The 20,014-nt window shown below is 30.2% G+C and overlaps 1 protein-coding gene across 1 annotated transcript; it reads right to left on the reverse strand.

Annotated features, from left to right (window-relative positions):
- Window positions 1-4,914: 4,914 nt before the first annotated feature.
- LOC114183065 (uncharacterized) lies at window positions 4,915-9,438 on the reverse strand. Its single transcript, XM_028069916.2, has 4 exons — window positions 9,246-9,438; window positions 7,545-7,667; window positions 5,922-6,041; window positions 4,915-5,198 (listed from the first exon to the last, which is right to left on the reverse strand). The coding sequence occupies exons 1-4, from the start codon at window positions 9,280-9,282 to the stop codon at window positions 5,134-5,136; spliced, it is 345 nt and encodes a 114-aa protein (XP_027925717.1). The 5' UTR covers window positions 9,283-9,438; the 3' UTR covers window positions 4,915-5,133.
- Between the last annotated feature and the right edge of the window lie 10,576 nt (window positions 9,439-20,014).

A 20,014-nucleotide genomic window follows, 5' to 3' on the forward strand; every position in this document is an offset into this window, starting at 1 on the left:
TTTTTTTCACTTAGAACTACGTGATCACTTATTCTCCATTCCGATTGGAGATACGTAGGAGCAAGGTCAATCCTTGTCGAGTTCACCTTCCAAAAATCACATCTTTTTCAAACAATTTTTTTAATTATTATTTTTTATTTTAGAACTACGTGATCCCTGATTTTCCATTCTGAATGAAAATACGTAGGAGCGAGACCAAGTCCTTGTCGGGTTCACCTCCCAAAAATTTAAAATCTTTTTAAACTCGTTTTTTTCCAAATAGTCTATAAAGAACTACGTAACCCTGATTCTCCATTGCAAATGGAGATACGTAGGAGCAAGGTCAATCCTTGTCGGGCCCAAATAAAATTTTCAATATTATTTTCTGTAATATTTGGTATTTTTTTATTTTGTTTGATTTTTTTTTATTATTTTTATTGTTATTTATTTATTTATTTCTGTTATTTTTATTTTTTTTTTGGGGAAAACATATATTTTAAAATTACATTAATTTTGCACACTTAATTAAAGGAAACTGTCTTTGGACGGACGTTGTGGGGTGCTAATACCTTCCCCACACGCAACTGACTTCTGAATCCAAACTTGGTTTCGAAGACTATTTCTTTTTAAGGTTTTTCTATAGTTTTCCTTAATAAACTATGGTGGCGACTCCTCTATTATTTTAAAATAATTTTTTTGTCGTCCCGTCGTGACCCCGGTTGCGACACCATCCTTATGACAGGACCTCCTGCTACTCTCACCACCAAACCATTCTCTTTTACGTAAGTATGAATAGCTAGTAGAGTTCAAGATAGCTCACAAAAATGGAACAATACTAACTTTCAAGGCACACCCTAATGAAACACATCACCAATGGGATTTCCTCCCCGGAAAATACCTTACAACAGTTCACTACATACCTTTATTTCATAATATAAACCAATCATATACATCTTTAATCACATTTTCATATTCACATATCAACCAATTACAATTTCAAACATATACATACCTAAAGTACATCAAAATGCTGAAAATCATTTCTCTAATCCCAGACTTCAGAACAACGATCCCACTAGTCAAAATGAAGAATCACATGCATAGGATCAGTTGTCAAAATTTCAGCTTGATCTAACGGTTAACGAAGTGGGAATCTTCATTTTACCAAGAGGACACAATGTTAAAAAACTATGTAGTGCCCAATACCAGAAAGTGGCGGCCAACGCTGCTCAGTTCGCAAAAATTAGCGCTCAGCGCCACCTAGCCAGCGCTCAACGCTGCCATGTGAGGCTTAGCGATGTATCAGATACCAGTAACATCAGTTTTGCAGTATTTGGTAATCTAATCCTATTTCATAGCTCAATTTGGTACTTCTCCTTTATATATTGTTTTAAAATAGTCTTTAAACCATTGAGTTGATACCAATTTTATCAATGACTCAGATCCTAGAATTTCCAATTACTACCAATTCAAACAATAACATTGAAATCAAGAATCACACTTCAATTTAATCACAAAAACAGTCAATCAAAATCATATCAATTCAGAACACCAACAATCCAAGGAGAATTTCACAAATTAGAGATTACTCAATTAAACACTAACTTAAAGTTAGCTTCCCAGGCCTGGTATCCCGCTTAAACAGCTCTAAAAACGCCAAACATCACTAACTCCACAAGATACTCTATCTATACATAGAAACATCACAAGAACGATTAGGACATACCGTTATGATCACTGATCAGCATAAACTAGAGTTGTCAAAATGGGTTGGAACCAGCGACCCAACCGGGCTCACCACGGGTTCGGGCCGGATTGGGTTGAAATTTTTTTACAAATTTTAATACGGGTTGATTTTTTACCCAACTCACCTAGAACCCGACTCACCCAAGTTGAACCCATGGTGAGTCGGGTTGGCTCACCAACCCGCAAATAAAGGGTCACACAAGTATTTTTATGTTAAGTTGGGCTTTGTATTTGAGTCATGTTAGGTTGTTGTTTTTTTTTGCTAACACATAGATAATTTGTATTTTTGTGATTTTGGTTTGTATTTGGATTATATTAAAGTTTATTTAGATTTTAATTAGAATTATAATCTAGTTTTGACTCAAAAAATAAATAAATAAATTGTATTTTTTTAATTAAGTGAGCTCGTGAGCCAACCTATTTAACCCACCAATTCGTGGTGGGTCGGGTCGGGTTGGAATTATTTTGGCTTGCTAATAAGTGAGTCGGGTTGGGTTGACTCACTAAGTGATCAACACGTGGTAGGTCGAGTCGGGTCGGACCGAGTTACTTGTTTTGATAGCTCTAGCATAGACTCATACAAATGATTAAAAGAACACATGCAAGCAGTAAAAACCTTACATGCAACAGAACTAGAAGAAGACCAGGGAAAAATAGTTGAAACTTAACTTACACAAGCGGAGAATCTGATCAGTCCAATTTGAAGACCTCGTCGTGAGGATCACTCCTACGGTTTCAGATCTTCAATCAAGCGAACAGAGGAGGAGAATCCTTAGAGAGAAGTCAAAGAACCATAGAAAAGTGATTTCTAGAGAGATTATGTGTTTTAAAATAATGAAATTCGTTTATAACAATCTATTTATACTAAAATCTTTTAATATTATAATAATAGACTCTCACTATTTTTAAATCATTATCACTTTTAAAATACCATTTTCTATGGTCTTACAAATTACTTTTTTTTTATTTACTAATTAACAAAGAGGTCGAACATAATTAATAAATTAACCTAGATTCCAATTTCTACTGGTAAAATTTACATTCCTTGATATAAAGGGATAATCTAGGATATAATGAATATCTTTCCTTATTGTTAATATTATAATTGAAGGATTCTGGTAACGACTGTTTTAAGAGTAATGGTTAAACATAATTAATAAATATCGAATTTTATAAAACTAATAGTTAACTGGAATATTCAATAAATTTTAACTTTATTGATAATTGATAATTTTATTTTATTTTAAAAATAAAAATATTCATAAATATCAGATAATTGCCATTTGTAATTTTTTGATGTAAAAAAATAAAAAAAATAAAAAAATAATTTTAATGTAATTGTACTATTAAAATAATAAAACTTCATTCCACTATTAATATTGTTTGATGAAATTTTAGAATTAACTTTTTTATTCGTTCATCGGTTTAACTTTCTATTATTTTTAATTATTTAATAAACTCATAACATTTTGAATTTAATAAAAAGAACACCGTAAAAATATTTTCACAAATATACCATTACAAATGAGATAATCATAATTTTCTGTAATAATAAAATAAATTAAAAAGAAAAAGAAAAAATGTTAAATAATGATGAAGAGAAAACTTTATATTTAATAATAAAACTTCATTCCACTATTAATATTGTTTGATGAAATTTTAGAATTAACTTTTTTATTCGTTCATCGGTTTAACTTTCTATTATCTTTAATTATTTAATAAACTCATAACATTTTGAATTTAATAAAAAGAACACCGTAAAAATATTTTCACAAATATACCATTACAAATGAGATAATCATAATTTTCTGTAATAATAAAATAAATTAAAAAGAAAAAGAAAAAAATGTTAAATAATGATGAAGAGAAAACTTTATATTATTAAATATAAAATTAATGTTTTAAAATAAATTATTTAATAATTTTTATATTATTTAATATAATACAACATTAATATATTTATTATAAAAGTTATTGTATATAATTATAAATTTAGTTTGAATCTTTCTGTACATTGTTTCTTTAAACCAAAATAGTGAGATATTAAAATTATTTTATTATTTTTTATGCATCAAATAAATTATTAATGCAATTGTATAACACCAATGAACACTCTACATGAAGTAAAATTATATTAATTAGTTCAAAATTTTACACTTATATATAAACTTTATACTTATTAATTATACCTTAACCATTTCCTTTGACACCGATTAACATTTCTCATAATTAAAATAACAAAGAGAACCAAGCATCTACTGACAATACTCAAATTATCCTTTAATCTCCTTTATCTACGTTTCCTTCAATTAAGTCATCAAATCCTTCGTTCAATGTAATCTTTTTCCTCCACCGTTCGGTCAGCTGGGTGATCGGTGTACATGTCTAAAAGACTCTGATGCTTAAGTTAGTTAAGGCCGATCGGTAGATAATAGTAACTGCTATAATAAATGCGAATTAAAGATCCTCACCAACCTACCTCAGACCTCTATTTATAGTTTTCGGTGTGGGTCTATGATTAGGGTTCTTAATCATGGCCTAATTACTTTTTAAACTTGATTACTGACTTGTATCATCTTAATTTATTTCTAACTTACTGATCCAGGTTTTGGTGTGGCTGCCCGACTGAGGATCGTGCGGCCTGACAAGTGTCCATGGTCTCCATAGAGATGGAGACAAAATTCAATTGGAAATGAAGACAGAGGGAGTGTTTAACCAGTCTGGCCGACCGGTAACCGATTTAGCGTGTTCAAAGCTAAAACTCCGGAGAGAATGTCACATCAACGTCCAATGTAAGGTCCGCATGTAGCAAGCGGCCTGCGACCGCTTAACCTTTGTCGGCTTGACCGATGGACCCTACAATACAAGAACAATGTATGAAAGTATCTTGAAATACGTGTGATTCTTTTATTTAAGGAAATTTCTATAATATATTATCAATCTTTTTCCAATAACCTGATTCTACAACCAAGTGTTATAGCAAGTTTAGTTTATTTTGTACCATTATCACTTCACCCAAATTGAAAGGTTAAGTCTATTAATCTAAATGAAAAAAAAAAATCAACAATTTGTATTTATCTTTTGTTATAATAAAATTCAAATTCAAGTTTTCACCGAAAACACCCTCCCTGTCACGAGTATTCAGAAATGTAAAATTTACAAAAATATATGGACGTGTTCAGTGAGATATTTCGGAAATACATAAATGGAGTTTGTATTTACCAAGAAGAGGGATTCGATCATCTGATACAGAACAAACTTTTTTTTTTTTGTTTAATTGATTAAGGAAACATAACAGAAAGGAAAAAAGAGTTGCTACCCTATGCAAGTTACCAAATCAATGAGATAACCATATACACCAAGATTTACAATCTTTTTCCCATAAATCTTTCTATTTATACCCTGTTATTAACTCTCCCGAATCAGGTTAGTTGGCTCACTCAATACGTATTTGGGTAGCTCATACTTTGCTCCTGCAAAACAAGTGTTCAAAACGAAAGATCAGAACAAGATGAACATGAACAAGATGAACATGAGATTCTAGCCCCATAATAACAAACACAAGGTGAAGTAGCTCAAATTCTGGTTTGATTTCCATGGCCAAAGTCCGGTAAACATTTCCAAGAATTTTGTTTTCATCATTATGGTATCTCAAACTAAGCTAGTTTTAACTTTCTGTACTTAATTTCCTTGTACATACCCTTCAATTCAAATACATGTTTGAAGTCTGCAACTAGACCTTACTGACACCAACTGTGTTTTCTGAGGTGATAAATGAATAATGAAATGAAACATATCATCATAAAGGTTTTTCTTTTAAGAGTGATAGTACTTATTTATGTAATAGGGTAGTTGAGTTGAGAAAAGAAATGGTGGGGTTTAAAAAGCTTTCCACCATAATCCACAATAAAGGTGGGTGTCACATGATTCAACTAAATGTGGACCACAGTGGGATAATCAAGGGGAAAAGTGTGACAATGCTGCAGGTAAGCCCACTAGTTCATGACATAAAAGTTCTTTAGATGCTTTTCAACTTAACTTCATTTCATCATCCATATTATGATTTCAAAATTAAACAAAAGATACTGAGTTTTCAAGACTGATTCAGATTATGGAAACCAAAAAACATTGTATCTTCCATAATTTTAATGTTCCTTTCTATTTGTAGATAATGGAATGCGACGTGAAACAATTACCTCTCTCATCATAGCATACTGTCAAATCAGAACTTTGGACAATTACCCCAGCACTATCCACAATTGCTTGTGCTAAAGTTAGATCAGCCTCAGCAGCAGCTCGAAGAGCATCCCAAATCTCTAGTAGCAAGCAGAAAAATATACATGGACTTCAATTAAGAATGTAATTAAGGCAAAGATGATATAAAGAGTAATTCAGAAATTGTTAAACATAATAACATATGACACTACCATTGATTGTTTTTTCAGAAATTGGTTTTATACAACTAAATGCAATTGGCTAACTTCATGTTTTTTTTTTCTTCTAATCACTATAAAGGTGAAATTTGGCAAGTAGACCCAAAGGAAACCAATCATTCCATCTTGCCACCACCAGGCCTAGGGAAGTCAAATCTCACTTTTTTAACCAAAGTCAATCTGAACAAAAGAGATCTCATTCAAAAGAACTTTGATAATAACTTTTTCTTATTTCCTTAGGGCGAAGGTTTTGTTCTATTATGGATTACTTTGGCAATAATACTCAAACATCAAGTCAACCAATCATCTAAGCCAATTGTAATTAGTATGCTTTTCATTCACATGTTTCTTGTCTGCCCAGTTTTCTATATAGAAAGCACGACAGATAAAGCAGTGTTAAATATCACACATAAGCACCAACAACCAAACATGATTCTTATAAAAGCACGACATTTTCCATTTCTTCCTTAATGAGAATTGTAACCTTATCATCCCTTCTTTCCAAAATTAGCTTTAAACAATAATGTAATAGCAAGACACAATTAAAAATCCACTCTTCGATCTTTATATGGAGAATATCATCATTACCCATATGCTATAGCATATGGATCGCATATGGGTAAAAAATTATATATCTGAGGCATCATATTTAATAGATGTAATAATGGATAAAACCTTTTTCTTATGATATGCAATGAGAGAACAAGAATATAAGTCCAAAGCATGACCATCCAAAGTGAAGTATTGCACATTTATCAACCTACAAAGTTCAATCTCTACTGCCTCGGGCCAGCCATCTACTCCCTTCAAGTTAAAGTTTCCTGTCCAACTTTTTCCTGACAAACACTCTTCAATCTCATTGCAAGTTATTGCACCCACACATGAACAAACAATAATACAGACACACCAATTAGGAGGTCACACTTTTCTAGTATCCCTTTGAAAACTTCTCAGCAAAGAACATTTTCAAAAATTTCTTCTTGGTAAAGAAATGACAACCCATACTTGATCAACTTCTATGCCTTCTCTAACAAGAATATGAACTAATGGAACCAGTTTAGTTTGGGATTTCAAATAACAAACTTTGGTTATTGTCAATTTACATCTTCAATAATTACCAACCCTGTGCTACAACACCCTGGCTTTAAAGATAGAGATTTCTTAGAAAATGACTATGTTAGACGAGATTAAGGTAAAGTAGCAAGCTATAAATAACTAATTTTAATCACTCAAAACATTGGCAAACTGCAGCAAACTATGGAAAGTGAGCTGATTCATGTTAAAGAAACCACTTCCATTTAAACTACTTTTCTTCTAAAGCCAATTTAATCTGCAATAGGCCTTTAAACATTCCAAATATTTTCATTTATTGTTTCGTGGTAATACCTTTCCGGCCACCGTAGTGAGGAGCTGTGTCCCAAAACTCATCACGTAATTGCGTTAGTTGAGTCTTTGTTATTGGCTGAGGATGCTTCCATGGCTTAGGCTTCCGGATCTTCTTTACTGCACCTATTATATTGGTGTAAATGGCAAATGATATTAAACTTGAAATCTAAGCAGTGTCATCAGGAACAAACCACTAAAAACACTGGAGGATGTAAGAAATGAAAAATCTAACCACAAGCATTTGAAATAATGAATATCAAGAATTCAGATTAGCAACACAAGAAGAACACTTATGCTGTGAGATAAAGCAAAAAAAGAAGATAGTGATGTGCTGTACCACCTTATTCTATGCATTCTTTTTGTGGTTAAAATTTAATCATTACAAAGGATATTTCCCCCTTCATGATATCAGATCAGCACTACCAATATAGAACAAATGTGAGGTAAGACTAACAAAGAATTTAGACCACACAACTCACCATTCCGGTCAGGTGAAACTGGGTAACGAGGGAATAGGCCTTACAAAATCCAGGATACTCAGCTGGTATCATCGATAAAATCAAACATAATACTAGAAAATAAATCCCTCAGTATTCTGTCATAAATTTAGCTTTCTTTGTTTTCTAAAATTCGTAAAGCAACAACCTTATAAACTCGCTTCACTCAAGAACTTCCACATGTTTACACCAAACTACTGAAATTTAGTCAAAACCTCACTCAATGATCTAAACTAAACCCAACGGCAGCAGGGTCTATTTCAAAACCAACTATTCCAAACTCAATTCAATCAACAAAAAACTCACACGGAGTGTCCTCATTCCAGACTAATGTTTTTGAAACTACAAATAAGAGAAGGATACCAAGTGTTCCTGGTTTCATGTTGGCTTATCCAATCAGGCTGAGAAAAACAAGTAACGTGATTTCCACATTGAAAAATTGAGAGTATGTTCTCACACTCAGAAAAAGAACACAGAGCCACTTCTGCTTTGAAGTGATAATGAACGTACATCACCTTTGATGTGATGCTAAATCAGAAACCCACTGATTTTAGGTTGAAAATTGAGTGAGTTAAAGCAACTAAAGCTTTTTGAGTTGAGTCAAAATAGTTTGTACCGAATTTTATAACTACCTAGATTTTAGAACAAAAAGCAGCCAAACATGAACCACATCACTTGAGAATCAGTTTCACTCAGAATCAATTTTGCCAATACTCGCCCAAACACGTACCAAACAAAACACTCGAACATAAAAACCAAATCAAGGCACCATGTGTTGTTAATAAGTTTGGAACACCATTCCTAACTCCTACCCCCAAGACACCCAACAGACTAAAAAACATAACAACCTACGACCAAAATCGCTGGTAAAAACAAGCATGAAACAAGAAATGCTCGAAACAGTTTCACAGGGTAGGATTTTCATTATTCAATACAAAATGTGGCAAAATATCCAAAACCCAAAAAAAAAACAGATTTGTAATTCGTTCGCCCTATGCACCTTAATTCTTGGTTTTCTTCCCCTTCGAAATTACAATTTTACAGTGTCCCCCAGATACGATCGTTCGCAAATATCAGCACCCCAATAAACAACAACCAAAAATAACCGATTTTGACACCGACCCAGAATAAAATTCCCAAAGATTAAAATAAAAGGGAATGCAAAAATGAGGTTTTGAAGGAATCAAAAGAATGGGTGGCTCACCGTCAGGCTTGGATTGCGAAGATCCAGCACAACCCATCGCAGAAGGAGAGAGAGAGAGAGAGAGAGAGAGAGAGAGAGAGAGAAAGAGGGGAAAGAAAAAAAAGGGATTGCTTGTGAGTGAGATGCGAAGTCAATGACGTAGCTTTGTCACGATAACCACTGCAGTGGGTAACGGTAATGGCTACACTCTACTACCTCACCTTCCAATTAAAACTACGATTTCAGTGACTGTAATATACTAAGTAAATTTTATTAAATTATGATAAATAATATATATTATACATTTTAATTATAAATTAATTTTAAAAATATTTAAATTTAGGTTAAAATATTAATATCTCAGATATAAAGTACAGAGAAAATGAACGAAAATATTTTTAAAATAATTACTTCTACTTTTTATGTATATTCTTTCATAATATTTAATATTGGTTTGCTTTTCTTTTAATTTTTACAAATATAAACACGTTTTGCCATTTGTTCTAGGGAGTATAATTATAATATAACTAAATAAGAAAATTACCTCGGAGAAAAATAGTCTTATTGATATTAATGGGTTTTCTATTACCTATACATGTTATTGATGTTATAGATGTATTTCAATCTTAAAAATAAATTATATTTATACTTAAAATTTTATTTTATATTAAATGATAGTTTTTCAAATTGTTTGATTGAAATTAAAAACATAAAAATATATATCATTTTCAATCAGAACTATATTAAATTTTTAAAATAAAATATATTCTTGAAATTATTTAATGATATTTAGGTATAATTTGTTGAACTTTTAAAGTTATACTATTTTTATATAAATTAGAATACATACATATATATATATATATATATATATATATATATATATATATATATATATATATATATATATCGGTCAATATTTGACAAAAACCAGCTTTGATTGCTTCTCTTAGATGAAACTATATTTTAGGAAATCTGTTTAAACTCTTATCACTTTCGGTCCATCATTTTTAATATCTTTATATTTAACTTGAATTTTAATATTTTAAAATAAAATTACAAAATGATAATATGGCATGTTTTATGTAAGGTCCAGTTTTCTGTTGCCTTATTTTTGTAAGGACTGTCCCAAATCGAATGGGCCCAAGGACTGACCCAAAACGAATTCAGACCCTAAGACTGACCTGACCTTAACTTTCCCTCTCACTTTTCAGAAAAATGTTCCTTGTCCTAGAGCCGCAACCGTCTCTCAATCTCTGCTAGGGTTTGGTACCACCGTAGGCACGCAAGTTCGAACCAGCTCTCTTCCTCTACATAAGTACCCTTTCATTCGTGCTTATAGTTCTGCTACCGTTACGCTAGGTAACTCACTTCCCGCTGTCTCTCATTTCTTTTCAGCACCTTAAGTCGCTCCTTAAGTTGCCGCTTTCTGCTGTTTAGGGTCGAGATCTCGTGCTAGCCATTTCCAGGTAGGGAAGCTCTGGCTTACTCATATATTCCATTTTTCCATGTTGTTTGGTTGCTATTTCGAGGTTTTGTGGTTGGTGTGATGTTATATTAGCTGTGAACGTATGAGTATGTGGTTTTGGAGTGGTGTGGGTGGCTGTTGTAGGAAAACAATAGCGAGACCTGATAATCTCGCCTAGGCGAGATTGACAGAGACTCACCCAGACCCTTTTTACACGAGAGGTCGCTCAGGCGACCAGCTCAGTTTTTGAGCGAGCGAGCGTCTCGCCCAAGCGAGAGGGGTCTCGCTCAAGCGAGAGGGGTCTCGCCTAAGCGAGATCCCGCGTGAGCTACTGTTTCCCTTTTTCAAGCCCTCGCCTAGGCCAAGGGGGCTCGCCTGAGCGAGAGCCTCTCACCTGAGCGAGAGCCTCTCGCCTGAGCGAGACCCTTCAGCCTGAGCGAGGAGCTGGGCGAGGCAGTGTGATTGTGTGGTTGTTTCTGAAATTCTGAAATGATTTATGCTTGCTTGGATGTTGATTATTGTGTTAAATGCATGAGAACAAATAAATATGCATGAGTGATGTGATTCATGAATTATAAATGATGGTTTTGGGCGTGAACCTTCGCATGTGAAATGAATGAGGTGGTTGGTATTAAATTGACACGGCATTGGTATGAGATGAAATTCCACTATGTTGGTTGAGAATGATGAGCTGGTATGGATTCACTGGAAAAATGAAAGAGATGGATTATGAAGAACTAGTATGCGATATGTGTGTATAAATCTATATGATGAATCTTTCTCAATTGGTTAAGGATGTTTAGTCCGTGTCAGTGCGTAATTCTTTGGAGTCTCTAGGTGAGACTTTTAGGGTCGCGCTTTAGTGGTTAGGACGTAATTCCATGACCCCTGTTAGTGGGTGCCCATGGTGGTGATCCATCTGTATAACTAGGAAAGGATTCAAGGTTTGCATCATGACACTCTAAGGAGTCAGTTAGTCTCACCTAGAGCGGACTGACTCCTGTGGTGAGAGTGGCAGGAGGCCTGAAATTCATTAAGGGCTAACCTTGTGGTGAGGGAAATTGATTCATTGTAACACTTGTAACACATAGCTCGGGGGTGAGCAGAGGTATCCACCACAAGTGCGAGCATCTGTTGAATCCGACCAGGTTATATGTATCCGGATGAGTCGAGTCGTGTCTTAGTGTATTGTTTGGAAAGTCATAACATGCTTAGTTGATATGTGCATATGGGATTGTGAAAATATATTTGATTGTATGGATGAAATCTTTTGTGCTCTAGCTTACCCTACTTTCGTTGTTGTGTGTTCTGTTGTGTGGTACTCTCTAACTTGTTGGTGTGAGCAGATGCGAGGAACACCCGTGGACACCAGGGAGGTGATGGTTCTGCTGCATAGTGTGCGTGGACTAGACCTTATTTCTTAATGGGCTTTTTTTTAGGGCTATGGCCCATGTATTGCTTTATGCTTTATTACTCTACTTCCATCTGTTAGACTTTTCAACTATTTTCTGTTGGCATCGTGGTGTGCCTAGTTTTGTAGGGGTGATGTTAAGGATCCCAGGACTGTGCTGTTGTACTATTTATGTGTAACGTTTCTTTTAATTACGCTTATTAATTAAATGGGACGTTATATTTTATGTTAATATTTTTTATTTACATTCTTTTAAATTTACGAGACATTGTAAGTAACTAACTCACACAATCATTGTTAAGGCCCTATAAAAAATTATTAAACAACAATCATATATTAAAATAATTAGCCACTATAAGCCAATATAATAATTAATTTAAATACGAATTTATAAATTAAAAATTATTTATATATAAAATAATATTTATTATGAATAAAAAATATAATTAATTTATAAATTAAAATTAAAATTATATAATACAAATAAGTTTTTTGTTGAATAATTATTTTTAATTATTAAAATTAGTTGTTATTTAATAATTTCTGTAATAATCTATAACTATATATAAAGGAAATTCTCTTTTGTGTCCACATTTTATAACTCCAATTTTATCCTTTACAATTTAATTATTTATTAAATTTTTAAAAATTAACCGTTACTTTTACAAGTTTTTATAAAACTATTTACTTATCTCCTACTTCTTTTTTCTACTACTATTCATCAACACATACTTTTCTCATATTTTCTCCATACATTTTACTTTATTTTTTATATATATATTTTTATTTTATTTATTAACTTAATAACATTATAATATCATCAATTATTAATATAATTCAAAAAATGCATACACAGAGGCGATATCTCGCCTGTGTTTACGCTAGTATAATTTAAATTTTTTTTTTTTAAATTTAAGGGACTAAAGAACCAAACGGCTTTGTTATGATATAAAATCAATTTGTACCATTGAAATACAACAAACTAAAACTTCACAATTATAAATTGATTTTATATATTTTTAAAGTTAAAAGGCAACCCAAAATTGTTTCTTAGAGTAGCATGACAAAACTTATAAGATACCATTTGTAAATGAAATTTAGCATTAATCAGTATTAATTACAATCATTATGAAAAGAAATTGTGTAATTTTTAATTTTATCATAACAAGTAATTTAGTCTATTATTAGATAAATAAATTTAAATATCTCAATAAGATTAGTTTTTAATTTCTTGTTAGAAAGTTTTAAAAATGCACATTAGATAACTATTTTGATAAGTGACTATATCATAAGATCATATATATATATATATATATATATATATATATATATATATATATATATATATATATATATAAATTTGGTAAGATAAATTAAACATGAACTAAAAAAACATTTGTTTAATAAAAGTGGTGATGAAATTTAGCATTAATGGGTATTAATTACAATATTATGAAAACAAATTGTGTAATTTTTAATCTTATCATAACAAATAATTTAGTCTATTATTAGATAAAGAAATTTCAACATCTCAATGAGATTAGTTTTTAATTTCTTGGTAGAAAGTTTTAATAATGCATATTTTTAGTTTATTATTACGTAACTATTTCGATAAGTGACTATTATAAGATTATATATATATATATATATATATATATATATATATATATATATATATATATATAATTGTGATATTTCAATAAATACAATAAATTGGGTTTTTGGAGTGAATATTAGATCTAGATGTAACTTTGATACAATGAGTACAACATTCAAATACTTGTAATTCGGATAAGCAACATTAATTGATCTAAGATAAACTTCTAAATAACCTTATACAAATTTCTTTTGTAACAAGATTATTTAATTATTTAACAATTTTATGAAAGTTTAATCTCAAAGACTTGTTTCATGGCTGCATATATCTGCTAAACTTAACTAGACATATCCCCACGTCTAAAGATAATTTTGATGATGGATATTATTTTTCATGTTTTATAAGACCAAGAACACTTATATTCATCATAAGGTGTCTAACTAATTCTTAGGTAGCTCTAACTACACATAAAAATTTTGAATTAATTATTTGAACACACTCTCATGATTACAAAAAGAATAGAAAATTAAATAGAGTTGTCTAAAATCATATACATTCCTAACACACGTAAGAGAAAATATAATTGACTCAAGAAAATAGTAAAAAGAGAACATACTTTTATAGACAAATATGATTGGACAAATTTATTGTTTTTAACACTAGAAGTCCTAAGATATGCTTGGATCTTCAAAGAAAAGAAAGGAAGAGCTACAATTTTGAAGAAAAGATAAAGGAGGTTTAGTAAAAATGATTTTAAAGAGATAAATTTTTTTATAAAAGGAAGATCGGTAAATAAAATTCTATTTGCAGTTTTGACTTTTTAAAAATAAAATATACAAATGTCATTTATAAAACTATTTTCTATAGCGATTTTTAAAACTTCGCATATTATATGTCGTGTTTTATATAAAATTATCAAATAATTTTAAAAACTATAAAATGGATAAAAATAACTATTATTGTTATATTCTTTATTTTAACTCTTTTAAAATAAGCATTATTCAGTTTTATAATAATTGAAACTATGTATTTGAAATAGAAAGTAGAAAATATTTATAAATGGAAATAAAATATCTTAATAATTGGAAATGAATTAGAAATTAAATTTGATTATAACTTTTCAATATTTTCCTCTCTGATGATAGCATCATAAATAAGGTGTGGATATCCCTCCCTTCATTCTCACGGTGGTGCCCTTCATTTATTTCATGTTGCCCTTTAAATATGCCATAAAGAACAAACATTTTCTTCTTATTCTTCATTCTCCATTTTTTTTCCCTTTTTCTGAACTCTTTTCTTCAGTATGGAATCACTTCAATTCTCAACTTGTTGATTATTAATTTTCTATGCCTTTTTGAAATGAATAAAGTAGGAGCGACTCTCTTTTAAATTTGTTAATCTCTTAATTGAAGTAAAAGTTCAATGGAAAATTAACTATGTTTATCTTACCTTACAACTTAAAAATTGATGCTATGATTCAATAAGAAAACATCGAGTCCTTTTCCATTGTTTCAAAAGAGTGTGACTTAAATTTAAGGAAAGTAGTGAAATTTGGGTGTGAAGGTTGAGTGTAAATATGGCATATATCAATTGGGTATGCAGAAAAAGTAGGGTTTCTAAAAATTTAATAAAAAAAAGATAAGAAGGAATCATCAAGACTTCAATGAGCTGAACTTTTATGCTGCTTTTTCTTTTCTTTTCTTAATATATTTTTGTGTACACAACACGAAACTTTTTTTCCCTAGAAACAATACTGTTCGATCAAAAGAGGATTAGAGCTTAATGACAATATACTTTCTTATGTAATCAAAACTGATAATTTGTGACATAATTGATTATGTTTAAAGACATTAGACATCCTTTGTCATTTTCACCTTTTTTTTTGTTATTTTCACCTTTTCATAATATACTCTAAATCTCAAATGTGAAATTTTAAAATTTTAAAGATACTTTTCTCGTCATATATATATATATATATATATATATATATATATATATATATATATATATATATATATATATATATATATTTTAATGCGATTTAATAATATATGACACAATAAATCTAATAAGTAATCTATATTACTAATATAAATTTTAACTTTGATATATTTAAAAAATAAACTTTAAAGTTAATTTAATTATAAAATGATATTTGTAATTGTCTATGCTCCAACAATATAATTAAAGTATTTTTTTATTAACACAATATCTCGAACAATATTCTTATATGAACTGTTCCAACTATACCGTGAACTAGGTATAAGTATACTAAGGAATCCCTTATTATACAATAAACAATCACCAACAACCTTCAAAGTTGCTTATTTTGTAGTACACTGTAAGCAACCATCAACAGTCTTCAAGGTCGCTTACTCTGTACTAAGGAACCCCTTAGTACATAGTAAGCAGTCATCAACAACCGTCAAGGTCGCTTACTCTATAGTACACAACAAGTAGCCACCAACAACCTTCAAGACCGCTTACTCTCTAGTACACAGTAAATAACCACCAACAACCTTTAAGGTCACTTACTCTATACTAAGGAAACCCTTAGTACATAGTAAACAGTCATCGACAACCTTCAAGGTTCGTTTACTCTGTACTAAGGAATCCCTTAGTACACAATAAGCAGCCATCGACAATCTTCGAGGTCGCTTACTATGTACTAAGGGATCCCTTAGTACATAATAAACAACCATCAACACTTATATTGTTCATCCTACATTGAGGAACACACTAGTACGCAGTAGGCGGCCTCAAGCATCCAACCCTATCCACTCAGCTAACTAAGCGACCCAAGAGTATCCAACCCTCAAGTCCCACATGTCCACTTACCAAATATTGTATAGTTAGAATCCCCCATAAAGTATGTGGTATCCTTTCATATTGACTCATAAGCTACCTACCAGCAACCATTGAAGGTTCTCCTTGTAATTTCACCTACTGCCACTGGATCCAGAAATAGTTAAAAGATGTATTTTGGGCCCAAAAGCCCATTCCAAGTAGGACCCACAAGTAAAAAGGGATAAATAACACATTATTCTATGCATTGATTACACATTAAAATATTTTTTGAATCCTTGACATCATTAGTGATAACTTAGACATCAAAGTGTCTTTTGCAAGCACCACTACACTGTCATCGGAGTAGGAAGACTTCAAGCCAGCAACTGAGTACTAGAGTGATTAAGCATACTTATAGAATACAACTTGATCCTATAAGAACATTAACCACAATATAAAGTTTATTTTTTTTTTATCAATGATATTTTAATTTCTCCTTTTTAGCCTCTTACAAACTCGTTTAATTTATAGAAAAATAAAAAAGGGAAAACGACTAGACCGTCTTTTTACTTCTTGTATTTATGTATTTATAAAAGGGAACGTCTTTTAACATTAAAACACTTATATAGACAAGTTATTATTTGTTATTTTATCTTGTACCTATAAAATGTTGAGATTCGACAAATTTCTACTTAGATAACAATACAAATTATTTTACAGTGTCAACACATAATAACTTTCCTCATAAAATTACAATTAACAATAAAAAAAATTTCACCATATATATTAATCATATTTAAATTTAAACTTAACTATTATACACAAATCGGTCCCCACACAATTATAAGTTTTGGTGTGCATAATATATTAAAGGAGAAATGAGCATGATTTATTGGAAGGAAGAGGGAATCATAATGAGTTAATAATAAGCAATAGCATGGGTGAGAAGAAAAAAAAAAAGAAAGTAGAAAAAGTAGAAGGAAGGACAGAGAAACAGATAAAGTGGTTGTTGGCTGTCAGTGTTTCATGCCACGTGCCACCATGACATGTGATCTTCTTCTTTTCTAATATTGTGGCACTTCTTGGACAATATGTAACAATATTCAAATAGAAAACATTCTAACAAGTAATAATGTTATGATTCTTAAAGCAATCTTTTTATATGTTCTTTTAAGTATTACATTAAATTATGTCAAGAGATAAGTATTAGATCAGACAAGCTTAATAGTTGGAAGTTATTGAGGGAAAGATAAGACTTTTGTAGAGCGGGTAATAAATTTTAATTTTTAAAGACTATTAAAATTAGAAGTTTAAATTATATGGAGAATAAATATTTTATTACTTAAAAAATTATAAAGTTTTAATATAATAGAAAATGAACTATTTAAATTATTTTATTTATCTAAAATATAAAGTTCGCATCTTTTCCTTAGATTTGAAAGTTATTTGTCATTGTAGAAGGTGATAAAGTATAGAGTATAGAATAATTAGTTTGATCAAATTTTGTTTTTGACTAATTCCTTTTTTTTTATTTTTTATTTTTTGGTTTTTGTTCTTTTGACCGCATACATGCAAGGTTTAATGGGTTGCGTGTGTGATCTAAATAAAAAATATGTATCTCTATTAATTGAGGTTTTGAGTGATATGTTTAGTTTATGAATTAGGTTTTCAAAAAAATTGTTAGGACTTTCCTAGTTTTTCTAAGTGTTTTTTTACTAATTTCTTGAAGTTAACTCAATTTACTTTATTGGAAGAAAATTTTAAATTTTGATAATATATTCCAATTTGTATAAAAACACTAGGATTGATATCTATGAATCTATTGTATTGGCTTGATATAAATTAGAAACGAGTACTATGGTATGTGATTTGAGAATGAGAATTACATTATTGGACGGTAAATTACTATATACTAGTGTAGATAGAGCTTTTAAAAACAATTAAAAAAGAATTTTGATAATGATTTTTTAACCATCATTAATGGAGGTGTCGTTGTAACTTATATACTATAACTAAAGTTAAAGTTGTCAGTATTTTTAGACATTACATTGATGGCTAGCAATATCTAGTTGGGAAAAAAATAAAAATAAGTTACATCGAGATTATCATTGTAATAATCAAATTAAATAAAAAAAGAACAATTTGTGTATTTGATGGTTTTTTTAAGGACCCGTTCTCACGAAACAACAACGATTATGGCAAGAATAATCGTAGTATATGTGAGCTTTTTCTAAAATTTGGTTTGTTTTTTTGGCTAAAACCTTAAGCTTGTACAAAATGTAATACAAAAGAGACATTCATAGGCATGACTACTTACAAATTACCACATTGAAAACAAAAGATTAAGGAATGCTCCAATACTACAATGTATATACAATATACTTAATGCATGGTTAAACTCTAAAAGAAATGTAAAAAGTGTTCAATTAAAATTAAAAGTTCTATAAAGACATAATATTATAAAAATTACGTTACTTTATCATCTATCTTATAAATAAACAAAATATTTTGTCCATTTAGTTCAAAGTAGATAAGTTCATATGTCGATAATAATTTAATTTATTAGTGTAGTATTGGGTTATAATATATAACTTTATCTCAACTTTTATCAATATGTGATCATGGTTCAGTACATCATGTAATAGTCACATTCATAACACCGACTTGTTTATTATATTACAAGTCAAAATAAACATGATTAAATCAATTAGTGACAATACAAAGATGAATAAATTATGCAATTTTAACACAATAGTATGAGTTATTTCCTAGCAAACTTATGGTCCTTTTCCATTCTTCTTTTTTCTTATCTTCATCATTTTCATGTTTTTTCATTCTCAATATTATGTCTTTAGTTTTCTTAAGTAGTGTCTCTACTAGTTAAAAAGTGACCAAATATAGGTTATTTTCAACCAATCAAAACTTGATTTAGGATAAGTTTATCTTTTACTCTAAAGTCTCTTTATCCCTACTCTTTTTTATTCTATTTCTAAATGTTTCAAGGTTACAAAAAAAAATTAGTTGAAAAAACATTTATCTTCACTGTTCAATCTTTTAATGATTTTTATTTTTGATTTGATAGTTTTTCCTTAAGTTTCTACGCATTTTAGTGTGTGTGTTCATCTTTCTTTTTATCGTTTGAAAAACAAGTAATTGTTAAGTTAATTAAATCAATTAGTGACAATACAAAGATGAATAAATTATGCAATTTAAACACATTGGTGTGAGTTATGGTCCCTTTCCATTCTTCTTTCCTTGTCTTCATTATTTTCATGTTTTTTCATTCTCTATATTGTGTCTTTAGTTTTCTTAAGTAGTGTCTTATCTTTTTTGTAAAATATTCTACTAATTAGAAAGTGAAAAAATATAGGCTATTTCCAACCAATCAAAACTTGATTTAGGATAAGTTTCTCTTTTACTCCAAAGTCTCTTTATCCTTACTTCTTTTTACTCTATTTTTGAGTGTTTCAAGGTTACACAAATTTTTTAGTTGAATAAGTATTTATCTCAACTGTTCAATCTTTAAA

This window comes from Vigna unguiculata, chromosome 5 (assembly GCF_037176805.1).
Source record: "Vigna unguiculata cultivar grain cowpea cultivar isolate G323 ecotype 2 chromosome 5, ASM3717680v1, whole genome shotgun sequence".
Lineage (NCBI taxonomy): Eukaryota > Viridiplantae > Streptophyta > Magnoliopsida > Fabales > Fabaceae > Vigna > Vigna unguiculata.

Coding starts and splice junctions, on each gene's coding strand:
- LOC114183065 (XM_028069916.2), bottom strand. CDS start 9,282: ATGGGTTGTGCTGGATCTTCGCAATCCAAGCCTGACG. Junction 6,042..7,544: donor TCACTACGGTGGCCGGAAAG/GTATTACCACGA, acceptor GCTTGCTACTAG/AGATTTGGGATGCTCTTCGA. Junction 5,199..5,921: donor AGTATGCTATGATGAGAGAG/GTAATTGTTTCA, acceptor CTTGTTTTGCAG/GAGCAAAGTATGAGCTACCC.